Genomic DNA, 13,455 nt, shown 5'->3' with positions numbered 1-13,455 from the left:
CGTCATTCTGAGCTGCGCAACAGACGGGGCTGTTCAACTTGTGTTTGTTATGACACCTATTTTGTAACAGGGTAAGCCGAGGTGTTATTTGTTTTTCCACACTTAACCTGGAAAACCACGGGAAGCACTCTCCAGAGTCACAGCTGCACATTCAGCTCCATAAATGTTTCCAGCCTGTAGATATTCCCTCCAAGGTACCGTCAAACTTTCACTATCATGTAACCAGAATTCTAGCAGAACGTTGTAAACCTTCGATTCTGTAAACCTAAAAGCATGTTTACTGCCCTGTTAAGTTGTTATTATCCACGTATGCACGGGACATGCCGAGTTTCGTGTTTTAACCTATAGGTTTGTCCGTCTAGCTAGCTAAAACAACACAGTAGCTGCTCAATATACAGGGAAAGTAGGGCAAAGGTCATTCGAATATCGGTCAGATATGTCCTTGTCTGAGAGGTGAACAGTTTGATAACGTGTTCCTGCATTAAATATGTGCATAAGGCAGAATTTTGTAAGTAAACAAAAACAGCTTATGACTCTGTCTGCTTCTTTTAGACGAGTATCTTAGTTAGCCTGTTACTTAAGGGAGGATTTTGTAACAGCTTGTCCTGTTATACAAAGTCGATATATTTAGTTTGGATGGACATTATATATACACAGTGTGTTTGTAAAACTATACTGTATGATAATTCATTTTTTTACAGAATATTGCAGTATTTATTATAAATGATTTATTCGTGCATATAATTTTTTTATGTAATAAACAAACAATCAAACAAACATCTAATCTTTAGTGAAAATAACTTTGTCCCTCTTTCAGTGAAATTCTCCTCTCTGATGATGTGTTTATTGGGACAACCTGTCACTCACATGAGATCGAAGCAATAAACTATCCAATCAATTCCCAAGGGGAAAAAAACAAATCCCGCCCTAGATTTTTTCTTGTTCAAGGAGCCATTTCACTCGGAAATGGGTAACAATAGGGAAGAAAATACTATAGCATTTTCCGTTTCATGCCAACTTTAATGTGTAAACTGTCCAACATTTCTGTCTGTGACACTTGTTTTTCCTTTTATTTTATTTATTTGCAGCACGGAGGTGTCTACATGCACTAAAGGCGGTTCAAGCGGATCATGTCGCACCTCAGGTGTACTCCTCACGGTCCTCCTCCTCATCTGTGCCACGAATTACCACTCATTACACAGTGTATCCCAGAGATAAGGACCCGCGATGGGAAGGTCAGTTCTGTGCTGTTATCTCATCATTGTATGATCCCCTTTAGAGATGAGAGTGAGCACAGAGGCTGGACAAGTGTTGCCACATGCTGAAGACAGATGAAGGTTTTAAATTGTTATTGGATGGAAGTTCAGACTCTGCATTTTATTTCCTGGACTGGAAAACCTTGGAATTTATGAGAGAATTAACGCATAAGCCACACTTTACATTAGGTGGCCTTAACTACTATGTAAGACTATGGATTTACTGTTTAAATTCATGTTGTTCTGGAAAATTCCCACATTTACTGCTAATGAGTTTGAGGTATGTTTAGGGTTAGGATTAGAATGTTGGAGTGATGTGCTGATGTTATTATATAGTTATAAATAGTTATTGGTCTTTGTAATTCATTGTGTAAAGTAAAATTGCTATCGCAAGCCAGCATTATATCAGTTGAGTGCCATACTGAAGATGTTTCTAAACCATAATATTTTAATACAGCTACTTTGTACTTAACACCGTGTCTACACCTGATGCAATCAAAGTGACAAAAGCAAATAGAACCCGATTATGATCCATTATAATCAGTCATGCCGTCTACACTGGGTGCGGCACGACATGGCAAATTCCAGACGGTAAACTGATGCCCTGTTCTATTTCTATTTCTATTCCTTCAAGCACCCACGCTACTTCTGATACGAAGGACAAATGAATTCGCAACAGTCATGTCTGGTGTGAACAGCATTTAGCTGTTGCGGCGCAACTTCATGCGACAGCGGTCGAATCTGGTGTAAACATGGTGTAAAATTATTTTGTTGAGAGTAGAGAATCTGTACTAAAAGTCTTGACTTAATGCATGCACACGGATAAAACAATTTACAAAGTCTTTTGTTGAAAATTAAAATTTTGCCTTTGAAGTCAGTATGAGAGTAATTATATTAAGTTTGTATATATGTGCATAAAGTAAATAAAAATAATTCTCTATATGATTTTTGTATTAAAAAGAGGCTCAGCTGATTGTGACACTGTGATATGTTTTCATATTTACAGGGGTGGAAATGGAGCGCTTTGCTGATGAGGCAGACGTTGTCATTGTTGGTGGTGGTCCAGCCGGCCTGTCAGCAGCCATTCGGCTGAAGCAGCTGGCCAATCAGCATGAGAAAGAGCTGCGGGTTTGTGTGGTGGAGAAGGCGTCTCAGATCGGAGCACACACATTGTCTGGAGCCTGTCTTGAGCCCTCTGCACTCAATGAGCTTATTCCAGACTGGAAGGAGAGAGGGGTACAAACAAACACATACATACATACTGTCCCCACTTAGGATCTGTTAACACACAAAGAATTGTAAATGCTATACTGCTATTTTAAATAAAAAATAAACATGTTTTAAAATAGCTTTAAAAATATGGAAAATACGTTCTGGTTTACTATGATGTATTAACAAAAATAATGTCCATGATGGCAAAGACACTGATTTTGTTTCCTGTATAACAGGCGCCACTGAACACTCCAGTTACAGAAGACAAATTTTCTATTTTGACAGAAAAATACCGCATCCCTATTCCAATATTACCAGGTAGGAGACTGCCATTCTTGCAAATGGCCCACTTTAGAGAGTTATACAACTTCACACAATAAGACTTTCAGAATGTCAAAAATAATATATAAATGGTGTTTTTGAGTCACAATGTCCTAAATGGTTTTCTATACAAACTATTAAAGCTTTTAGGACTGGTTCAGTCACAGGGATGCAATTGAATGCAATTTGTGAATACAGGACTTCCGATGAATAACCATGGAAACTACTTAGTTCGTCTGGGGCATTTTGTACGCTGGCTTGGGGAGCAGGCAGAGGAGCTAGGAGTGGAGCTGTATCCAGGCTACGCAGCTGCTGAGGTCAGGCCTTTCTTAACTGTTAGACCTGCTTTTGTACTTGTAATTTCTTGTAATTTGTATTGTGAGTGAATGTACTTGTTGAATGTACTGAATTGGTAAGTGAAAGGTTGTAGGTTCAAACCCCACAAGATGATCCATTCTAGAGCTGTCATGATTCCTCGATTAAATTAGGGTACTTGATTTAAAAAAATTCTCAATTGCAATTTACCCGTGTCGAGTAACCGCCAAAATACTGGAAGTGGTGCATTCCACGGACGAGAATCCATAAACCACATTATTAGACAGTTTTTTGAAGGTGCATTTACACGACAACGATGCACTAAAATTGGAAATGTTTTTTTTTGTACAGTTGACAACATTATCAAAAAGATCCCCTTTCACACGGATCCTCGAAAATGACTAAAAACGTTGTATTATGCATTCCAGACCAGTAGTTGGCAATGTCACTCTGTAAAGAAACACTACGCTCATGCGCATTCTTTTACAGAGCGCTCGCATCAAATTGTGCATGCCTATAGACTAAACACATAATAAGTATGGCATTTCAGGCCCCCAAAATGCCTTTGTCGTGTAAATGAACAGCCAAAATGCATTAAAAATTTTCTGTTTTTAGTTGAAAATTGTGTCGTGTAAACAGCCCGCTGCACGATGAATTAAAACCATTTAAAAACCATAATATAGCATAGTGCTATTGTGGATTCACAAAGGCTCTGATTTAATTAAATAAATATATGCCCTGCGGGTTTAATATATGTGTGTGTGTGTGTGTGTATATATATATATATATATATATATATATATATATATATATATATATATATATATATAATATATGTGTGTATGTATGTGTGCTATAATGATTTACCTGCGTTACGGAGAGACGGTTTTAACATTAAGTGACATCTGACGCACAGTAGCCAATGGCACGCCGTTATGCTTAGTGACACATCCGGAGGCACATCCGATCTTCATTGGCATGTGCCAGTGGATGGCATGTGATACTGACATTGTCGCAAAACACTGACACTGAGTCGCGGAACATGTTGGCGAATGTTGTGACACCTCCAGTAGTGAGTGACAGATGAGATGAGCCGCTATACTGACGTAATTGTAGCGTAATTTAGTTATATTTTAATAAATGTCAATTAAAGTTGGTAATATTTTTTTTCAAACATGCTGTAGCACATCTGAATGTTTTGTAATACCAGTGCTATTGTATGTAGTTTACCACGCAAACTGCCTATTCTAGGGAGGACAAAAAATAAATCTATAATGGTTCACTATGAATAACGCATTAACAGTCGCATCCGTTACTGTAAACCTTTATTTTTGCATGATGCTGCACGCACGGTAGGTGTCAGTACAAGTACTGACTGGCCAGCGCAAAATTCTCATCTGTGGCTTTAATATTTCAAGTCCTTCCAAAAAGAGTAAAAAACAACTCAATTCAGTGATTATAATCACTTGACCTGGAATAAGTGACTTAACTTCAGGACCTGTTGACTTCTGCAAACTCTTCTGAATTGGTCTTTTACACAGATGCTGTTTCATGAGGATGGAAGTGTGAAAGGAATTGCAACCAATGATGTTGGCATTGCTAAAGATGGCTCTCCAAAGGTTTGTCATCACCATAAGGTTTTATATTTCAGTATTCCTTCCAGAACAGAATATGCAATGGCAGTTGGATGAAATTGTTTTTTCCCCCTAAATACACATTTCAAACACGCGTTTTTTGATTTATGTGATTTACATTCATAAGAAAAATGATATAAAAGTCAGCTGAATGTCCACATCAAGGCTCAATGACTTTCTGAAGCACAGCTGAAGATGCACTGTAAGAAAAAATAAAAGGGTAATTCTGGGTGAAGTGGTTCTGATGTGCGAATAGCATATGTATGTGTTGTTACCAGCACATTTCACACTCTGTTGAACTCTTCAGGATGTGTTTGAGAGAGGCATGGAGCTCCACGCTAAGGTCACTCTGTTTGGGGAAGGCTGCCATGGACACCTGGCCAAGCAACTCTACAAGCAGTTCAATCTCAGGGAGAACTGTGAGCCGCAGACGTACGCTATTGGCCTCAAAGAGGTACAAGAACTCGCTTGCTTGGGTGATTCTTTAAACTTTCATACATAAACATTGCCTTGTTCAGTTTGATGTCACTGTTCCCCTTTCACTGACAATTGTAGTGATATCAGCTTGTAATTTTTGCACAAGGGGTCTTTGCTTTCATTTACAAGCTTGAGCTTGTTAGTCTCATTAGCATGAAATATCCACTTCAGCAGAACTTACATACACCAAAATTTACAGTTTTAATCCTATCTATATTCTAAAGGTTTTTACAGAGGGGTTTGTTGATATATAATTTGCCTGATTTTATACAACATTTTATTCCTAAAAAAATGGTGATTTTTTTTTGTTGTTGTTGTTTTTTTTCTGGCTGCATTTTGATTTATGGAGTGATAAAAAGAGATATCCAAAATCCCTTCTGTAAAAACCTTTGACTCTAATGTCAAAACAAACAAACAAAAAAACAAGTATTTTGAACCTGACTTCATCCAATATTCAGATTTTCAGATTTTTGTTCTAGACATTATGCAAATTAGTGCATATTTAATTAGATAATGCATAATTTGCATATTTAAACATAACATTTCAGAAAACTTGTAATACAAAAAAATGTTTGCAATTCTTAATGTAATCAATCAACTGGGGAAGTATTGTGATATCTATTAGCTTGTTTTTTTTTACCCTATTCACCTGAGGTGTCTCACCTTAAGAAAATCAAACTATTGGTATCGGCAGATATCATTCTGAATAATCGGCTCTCTGTATCGGAGGATAAATTTACTATTGGTGCATCTCTATTATGTTATTATATATCCATTGTTACTGTTAATAATTATGAATCATTAATATATTTATAATAATAATAATGATAATTACATTTTATATATTATATTATAAACATTTAATACATAATTAACAGTATTTAATTAGAAATAATAACAAAAATAACAGCTTTTTTTTTTCTTTTTTTTTAGCTTTGGGTTATCGATGAGAAGAAGTGGCACCCAGGGCGGACGGAGCACACGGTTGGCTGGCCTCTGAACAGGAACACATATGGAGGCTCCTTCCTGTACCACCTTAATGAGGGAGAACCACTGGTGGCCCTGGGTTTTGTTGTAAGTCATCTTGTTCCCGAACCTTCTGGGTCAAACTCTGATTGAAGTATGTCATTGGACTTGCAAGAATCTTCTTTGAAGACTTAATCTTAAAGCTGAATGTTCTGGATTGATGTCTTTGTCAGGATGCTTTGATCTGTAGATTTATTATTGAACTCATTCATCATGTTCTTTCATGAGCTAAAATGATGCGCAAGAGAGTGGGAAAAGGCTTTGAACTTTGAAATTGTTCCTGGTCATGAGGACATTTTCTCATCCTGCTGATAATATAGCATATCAAAATGACATTTTTTCCAATCACTTTTTAAAGAGGCATTTCATGGAATGCTTGTGATTCATAGAAACTAGTCTCAATTCCAGACGTCTTGAGGAGTTCTGCAGTGATGACGGGTTATTATCCAATGTCGTCATGCCTCAGGATGGTACTCATTCTGATTGGTCACAGTTGTCTGGAGATACAGTGCAGCGTTGGATTGACAGAACTGTCAAATCTCATGATTGCTCTGAATTATTTTCATTCAAGTACATGTCGCTTGCAGAGCTGTTAGAGGCATTGCAGTTGTGAGAGATACTGTATTGAAGAGACACTACTGTTCAGAAGTCTGTGGTTAGTAGTTTTTTTTTTTTTAAAGAAATTAATACTTTTATTAATCAAGGATGCGTTGAATTGATCAGAAGTGACAAAAAGATTTCAACTTCAAATAAACAGTTCTTTTGAACTTTGTTCATCAAAAAATCCTGAAAAAAAACAGCTTTCATAAATACTTTTAAGCTGCACAACTGTTTTTAAAATTGATAATGTTTTAAATAAATTTTAAATAAAAATATTTTAATTTATTCAAATGATATAATATTTCACAGTATTTAAAGTGTAATAAAATTTTACTTTTTTTTTTTTTTTTACAGTATTTATGATCAAATAAATTCAGCTGATGAGCAAATATTTACTAGCCTCACACTTTTGAACAGTGGTGTGTTTATCAGTTGATATTTAATTGTGCATTCTCATTTTCAGTTTTTAATATTGATGTATCCTCAAAACCCCATTGTTCAGCTCATCTTAGCAGGCAACAGTGCTGAACTGCAAATGTTGGTTTGTCTTCCTCAGGTAGGTTTAGACTACACTAATCCCTACCTGAGCCCATTTAGGGAATTCCAGCGTTGGAAACATCACCCCTCGATAATGTCTACCCTGGAAGGTGGCAACAGGATAGCATATGGAGCCAGAGCCCTTAATGAAGGAGGTTTCCAGGCATGTCGGCAACTTGAAATTCTCAATATAAATTCTTCTTCTGTCTGTTTTCTTTTGTTTAACTTCTCACATCCATGTTCTCCCCTCCAGTCAATTCCTAAACTGACCTTCCCAGGCGGTATGCTGATAGGGTGCAGTCCGGGTTTCATGAACGTGCCCAAGATCAAAGGCACTCACACGGCCATGAAGAGTGGCATGTTGGCAGCAGAGACAGCCTTCAGGAAAATCACAGATGAGAATCTGCAGTCGGAAACAGCAGGTAGCCAACCCAGACATCTTTGCAAATTAGCTGAGATGTAACTCTCAGAATATTAAAGGTGTCCCTAGACAGAGTATTTTTTGTGAATTTTTCTCTGCTAGGTCTCTACATTCCTGAATTTGAGGAAGCTTTTAAAAAGTCCTGGATCTGGAAGGAGTTGTATTCTGTGAGGAACATCAGACCATCCTTCCATAACTACTTTGGACTCTACGGAGGGATGGTATACACCGGAATCTTCTACTGGATTTTAAGAGGAAAAGAACCTTGGACTCTGAAGCATAATGGTAAGAACTGAGAAACCGGTTGTGAACTGGTTGCTTGTTAAAGGATTAGTTCACTTTCAAATAAAAATTAGCCCAAGCTTTACTCACCCTCAAGCCATCCTAGGTGTATATGACTTTCTTCTTTCTGATGAACACAATCGGAGAAATATTAATAAATATCCTGACGCATCCGAGCTTTGTAATGGCAGTGAACGATGATCAACGAGTATGAACTGTGTCTCCATCCATCATAAACATATTCTACACGGCTCCGGGGGGTTAATAAAGGCCTTCTGAAGCGAAGCGAAGCAATGCGTTTGTGTAAAAAAAAAAAAAAAAAAAAAAAAAAACTCCATATTTAACAAGTTATGAAGTAAAATATCTAGCTTCTGCCAGACGGAAGTGACATCACGTCAGTTATGCTTTTTCTGTAAGTTTAATAGGGATGGTGTAGGACGTAGCATAAGTGTTTTGAACTGCGAGAGTTTTACACTTTCTTTGTAAGTAGAATACGGAAGGCGGTCTGGCAGAAGCTAGAGATTTTACTTCATAACTTGTTAAATATGGATATTTTATTACACATGCATCACTTCGCTTCAGAAGGCCTTTATTAACCCCCCGGAGCCGTGTGGAGTACACGTTTATAGGCAGGAACACACCAAGCCGACTAAGTTTTCTCAGTGTGTTCCGCACCGTCGGCTGAAGTTGGTCCTCTTTGGGGTTTTTTCGGTCGATTCAACATGTTGAATCGGTGTCTGAGCTCGTCGGTCCATTGGGCCATCTGATCATTCTGATTGGCTGTTCAGCTACTGCCACCTGCTGGTACGGAAAGGCATTTCATCTTACACAGGCGCAGAACGGACGTGCTACTTGGCCGTCGGCTGTCTAGCATCGGTTTGGTGTGTCAGGGCAACTTTGGACCCAGACGCTGCCGATGTGAGCCAACCCACAGTCTGCTTTCGTCGCCACTAGTTCGTCGGCGTCGGCTTGGTGTGTTCATGCCTTATGCTGCGTTCACACCGAACGCGTCTGGGGCGTCTGAGGTGTCTGATTTACATGTTAAGTAAATGTAAACACGCGTCTAGGTGTCCTGCGGTGCGAATCAAGCGTCTAGCGCGGCGCGAATCGGCCGTTGACGCGCGAATGGCGCGGCGCGAATTGAGCGTTCACGCGGCTGACGCGCGAATTGAGCGTCTGACGCCCAAACGCCCGAGTTGAAAAATCTGAACTTTGGCGTAAATTCGCGGCGCGTTAACCAATAAGGGACTCTGCTTTGGTAGTAACGTGTTTATGATGTGATCAGCGGTGGAGACCAGAACAAAGATGTCGCTGCCACCCTGAGCTCTATGATGTGTCATTATATTTTTATCGAGACAGGAATAAAAAGGACCTTGCCTGGAAGAGAATAAGCGAAGAAATCGGACAATCTGGTTAGTTGTAAAACTTTTTGCATGATTTTAGCCGTTGATACTAGCCCACCTTCAAAAGCCGGCCGGCATAACCGAGTTAAATTGCCGCTACAGGTTTCCAACTGACGAGATTATGTGTTTATTCAGAGGATCTGTGCAGAAAGAGATGAAAGCCCCTCCCATGACGCGAATTCGCGTCTGAACACATTTTGTTTAGACGCGCGAATTGAGCGAATTTTACGCGCGTCCGAAGCGTCTGACTTCAAAATGTTCAAGCGTCCAACTAGACGGTTCGGTGTGAACGCAGCATTATGATGGATGGATGTGGATGGAGACACTTTCTTCAGCTTCATAATCGTTGATCCCGCTCACTGCCATTATAAAGCTCGGATACGTCAGGATATTTATTAATATTTCTCTGATTGTGTTCATAAGAAAGAAGAAAGTCATATACACCTAGGATGGCTTGAGGGTTTCATTTGAAAGTGAACTAATCTTTTAATAACAAAAGCTTTTCTTTAAGACCATTGTTTCAAAGACAATATTGCAGATAGTTGCAAATTCAGTATTCTGAGCTAAAATGTCATTGCTCCAGTTTCTTAGTTAGTCTCAGAGCCATTGAACACAAAGATTATGGTTAAAAATTACATTTTGAAAAGTTTAATTATAAATTATGATTATTTTGGATATTACTATTGAATGGATTAATGGATATGAATTTGTTTGTATTATTAGAGTAAATGTAAATTTATTTGCATTTATTTAGTTTAATTGATTGTATATATTTATTGAGCACAGGAAATGGGGAAAGGTGCAAAATTGTTTTTTTTCAATGGCAGTGTTAAAGTATCTTATTTTTTAATTTAAGGGGGAAAATGATATTTTTATTATTGTTATTTTAATCTTGTGGATCTTCTGAAGATTTTGAATTAATGTTCTATAGATAAGTGAATTTTAGACACATTCAGCACTTTTATAGATGGCAAAAGCTTGGTGAAATCAATTCCAAATTTATTGGCTAGATTTTATGCAGTTTTGTTCAGAAGTTAGTGTCATTGTCCAGTTTAAGTTCAGTATTGATTCATTTCCATTTGTAAAAATCATTAGTTATTAATTTAGTTTACTTATAGTTTCATTTATCTACACAGCAGCTCTGGAGAAAAGAGGGATGTCATTGTCCAGCTCAGTTCAGTTTGCATATAATGGTGTCAATGCAGGCAGATTAATGGCAAGGAACCCAAACTCCAACAGGTGACAGAATGGAGAAAAAAACCTTGGGAGAAACCAGGCTCAGTCAGGGGTGGCAGTTCTCCTCTGGTGCATAACAGTGCATAATTTATGATTCAGGCAGCATTGCAGATTGAGTATCAGATTGAATCAGAACATTCAACATATTTAATCCACGTCCATCTGGTCGAAAAGTGGATTCATCATGCTGGTATGGAGACAGGTTTGTTGAGGATCTGTGCCAATGGCTGTCGTGTTGATGAGGCCTTCACAGGGGATGGTCTAGTTGACACAATCTCTGCTGACACGTCTTTAGGGATGTGTTGTGCTCATGTTTAGGCACAGATCTGACTACGATAAACGGATAAACAGAGAGACTAGCGTAGATGCCATTCTTCTTATGATGTAACAAGTACATCAGGTGTTATAGGAAGTGTTCCCAGTTCCGGATGACCTAATTTATGCAGCCTAACAATCATTTAACTGATTTGAAAATAGAAATTGGTTATGTGTATGCCAGGTTAAAGATATTTAGTTTTTAGTCGAGATTTAAACTGACAGTGTGTGTCTGCTTCCTAAACAATGCTACGAAGACTGAACCAAAGTTTAGGTGCCAAATAGAAAAAGGATCTACCACCTGCGGTTGATTTTGATATTCTAGGCATTATCAGCTGACCTGAATTCTGAGATCGCAATAGACGTTAAGGACTATAATGCGTTAAGAGCTCGCTCAAGTACTAGGGAGCTAAACCATTTAGTGCTTTGTAATTAGCAAGTCTTTGAAATGTATACAATGTTTAATAGGGAGCCTATGCAGTGTTAACAGAACCAGGACCATAGGGTCATACTTCCTGGTTGTAGTAACCTGCTGCTGCAACCCAAAACATAGTTGCTTAGTAAAGTTAGTAAAGTTGCATCAGTCCGCTGGTAAATTCTTGTTTACAAAGTTCTATTTACAATGACATTTATTAATTTTGATACTGGGTTGTTGCTTTGAGTATTTCTGAGGAATTAGAAGTTCATGAAGGTCAGATCTTTGAAATAGTTATTTCTAAATGCTAAATGAATGAATGAATGAATGTAGATATAAATGTATACATTACCCTCCAAAAGTTTGGAAATTGCCCAAGGCAAAGTGGGTTTTTAGACAATTAAGTCATTTTCTGATGACGTTTCATAGTTTGTGTTCAATGCAAAATGCAAAAACATTTTATTAATATATTAATGAATTCAAAATGTAGAAAAATACAGGATATATTCTGATATTGTCCAAAGTCTCACATTTTCTAAGGTGCATCTCAAATTTTAGATGGCTTTTAATCCTTTTTCATTTAAGAAAACCAAATAGCAAGAATAAAACATATCCTTGACCACCACAACTGTATGTTCTGAGTCTTGTCTCATTTCAGAGCCATGAACTAATTTGCATTTAACTTCTAATGGTCTTATAGGTCTGGACGCTGATCAGCTGAAGCCGGCTAAGAACTGTACACCGATTGAGTATCCAAAGCCTGATGGGAAGATCAGCTTTGATCTGTTGTCATCCGTAGCACTGAGTGGGACTAATCATGAGCATGACCAGCCGGTCCATCTGACGCTCAAAGACGACAGTGTGCCTGTGGCCCAAAACCTTGCGATCTACGACGGTCCCGAGCAAAGGTTCTGTCCCGCTGGTATGTAATTATTTCTGCTGCATTTGGCAATGGAAACCTCCTTATTAGACTTTTGTTAGCACACAATAATGCAAGATCAATATGCTCCACAAGTTGATGAAAACGCCTGGTTGACAATAGGGCTGGGCGATATATCGCATGCGATTGTCACGCGCATTTCGTCAGTAAAGCCGGTTCCCTGATTGCTGCTAAATCGCTATCACCTGCTTTCAAATGGAGCGGCATTTAATAGACAGAGCCGTAGATCACTGACAAGCTACGCAATATCGCGTTTATATCGCAGATGAATCGCCTTCGATAATGAACGCGATATTGCGTAGCTTGTCAGTGAACTACGGCTCTGTCTATTAAATGGCGCTCCATTTGAAAGCAGGTGATGGCGATTTAGCGGTAATCAGGGAACCGGCTTTACTGACGAAATGCGCGTGACAATCGCATGCGATATATCGCCCAGCCCTAGTTGACAAGCTGCCACATTTTATCCCTCCTGTCCCACAGGTGTGTACGAGTATGTTCCTCTTGAGACAGGCGATGGCATGAGATTACAGATTAACGCACAGAACTGTGTCCACTGCAAGACCTGCGATATAAAAGACCCCAGCCAGAACATCAACTGGGTCGTGCCAGAGGGCAGTGGGGGACCAGCATACAACGGCATGTGATTTCAGCATTACATATTTTTTATTATCATCACCATTAGGGCACATCGCACAGATTCAAACTTTCAGGGCTACAGCTTTTGAAGACTTGAGTCTTTCCAATGTGCCTAAGGGAACAGAATGTCCTCGTATCCTCCTGTCTGATATGAGCTTGAAGTGTAATTACATAAAGTGGCTTTGCATATTTCAGGTTTGATCAAATTGTACGAATTGAAAGAATTTTATATATAACATCTGTCTAAGGAATGTGTCATAAAAGAAAAAGGATCATGCTAGATTGATAACCAGTGGACGTTTTAGCTCACCATGATGCGGTTAACTGTAAACTGACAGTTTTGTATATATTGTCAAAGTTGGTTACTGTAAATGGTAGAAATAAATTAATTGTCACAATTTGTTGGATTGTTTTCTAGAACTACAAACA

At 38.4% G+C, this 13,455-nt stretch overlaps 1 protein-coding gene across 1 annotated transcript; it reads left to right on the top strand.

Annotated features, from left to right (window-relative positions):
* etfdh (electron transfer flavoprotein dehydrogenase) lies at positions 1-13,424 on the top strand. Its single transcript, XM_048176128.1, has 13 exons — positions 1-194; positions 1,089-1,235; positions 2,263-2,492; positions 2,705-2,786; positions 2,988-3,106; positions 4,646-4,723; positions 5,046-5,192; positions 6,149-6,289; positions 7,398-7,541; positions 7,632-7,800; positions 7,902-8,084; positions 12,151-12,372; positions 12,871-13,424. The coding sequence occupies exons 1-13, from the start codon at positions 164-166 to the stop codon at positions 13,032-13,034; spliced, it is 1,857 nt and encodes a 618-aa protein (XP_048032085.1). The 5' UTR covers positions 1-163; the 3' UTR covers positions 13,035-13,424.
* The last annotated feature ends 31 nt before the right edge of the window (positions 13,425-13,455 follow it).

Source organism: Megalobrama amblycephala, linkage group LG23, assembly GCF_018812025.1.
Source record: "Megalobrama amblycephala isolate DHTTF-2021 linkage group LG23, ASM1881202v1, whole genome shotgun sequence".
Taxonomy (NCBI): Eukaryota; Metazoa; Chordata; class Actinopteri; order Cypriniformes; family Xenocyprididae; genus Megalobrama; species Megalobrama amblycephala.
Note: the sequence above shows the minus strand (reverse complement) of the source record. Positions and strands in the feature narration are given on the sequence as shown.

What these genes read in the sequence shown, in the direction of transcription:
- etfdh (XM_048176128.1), top strand. Translation starts at nt 164, where the DNA reads ATGTTTCCAGCCTGTAGATATTCCCTCCAAG. An exon ending in CTGTAGATATTCCCTCCAAG is followed by an intron (nt 195 to 1,088) that starts GTACCGTCAAAC and finishes ATTTATTTGCAG; the next exon opens with CACGGAGGTGTCTACATGCA. An exon ending in ACGCTATTGGCCTCAAAGAG is followed by an intron (nt 5,193 to 6,148) that starts GTACAAGAACTC and finishes CTTTTTTTTTAG; the next exon opens with CTTTGGGTTATCGATGAGAA.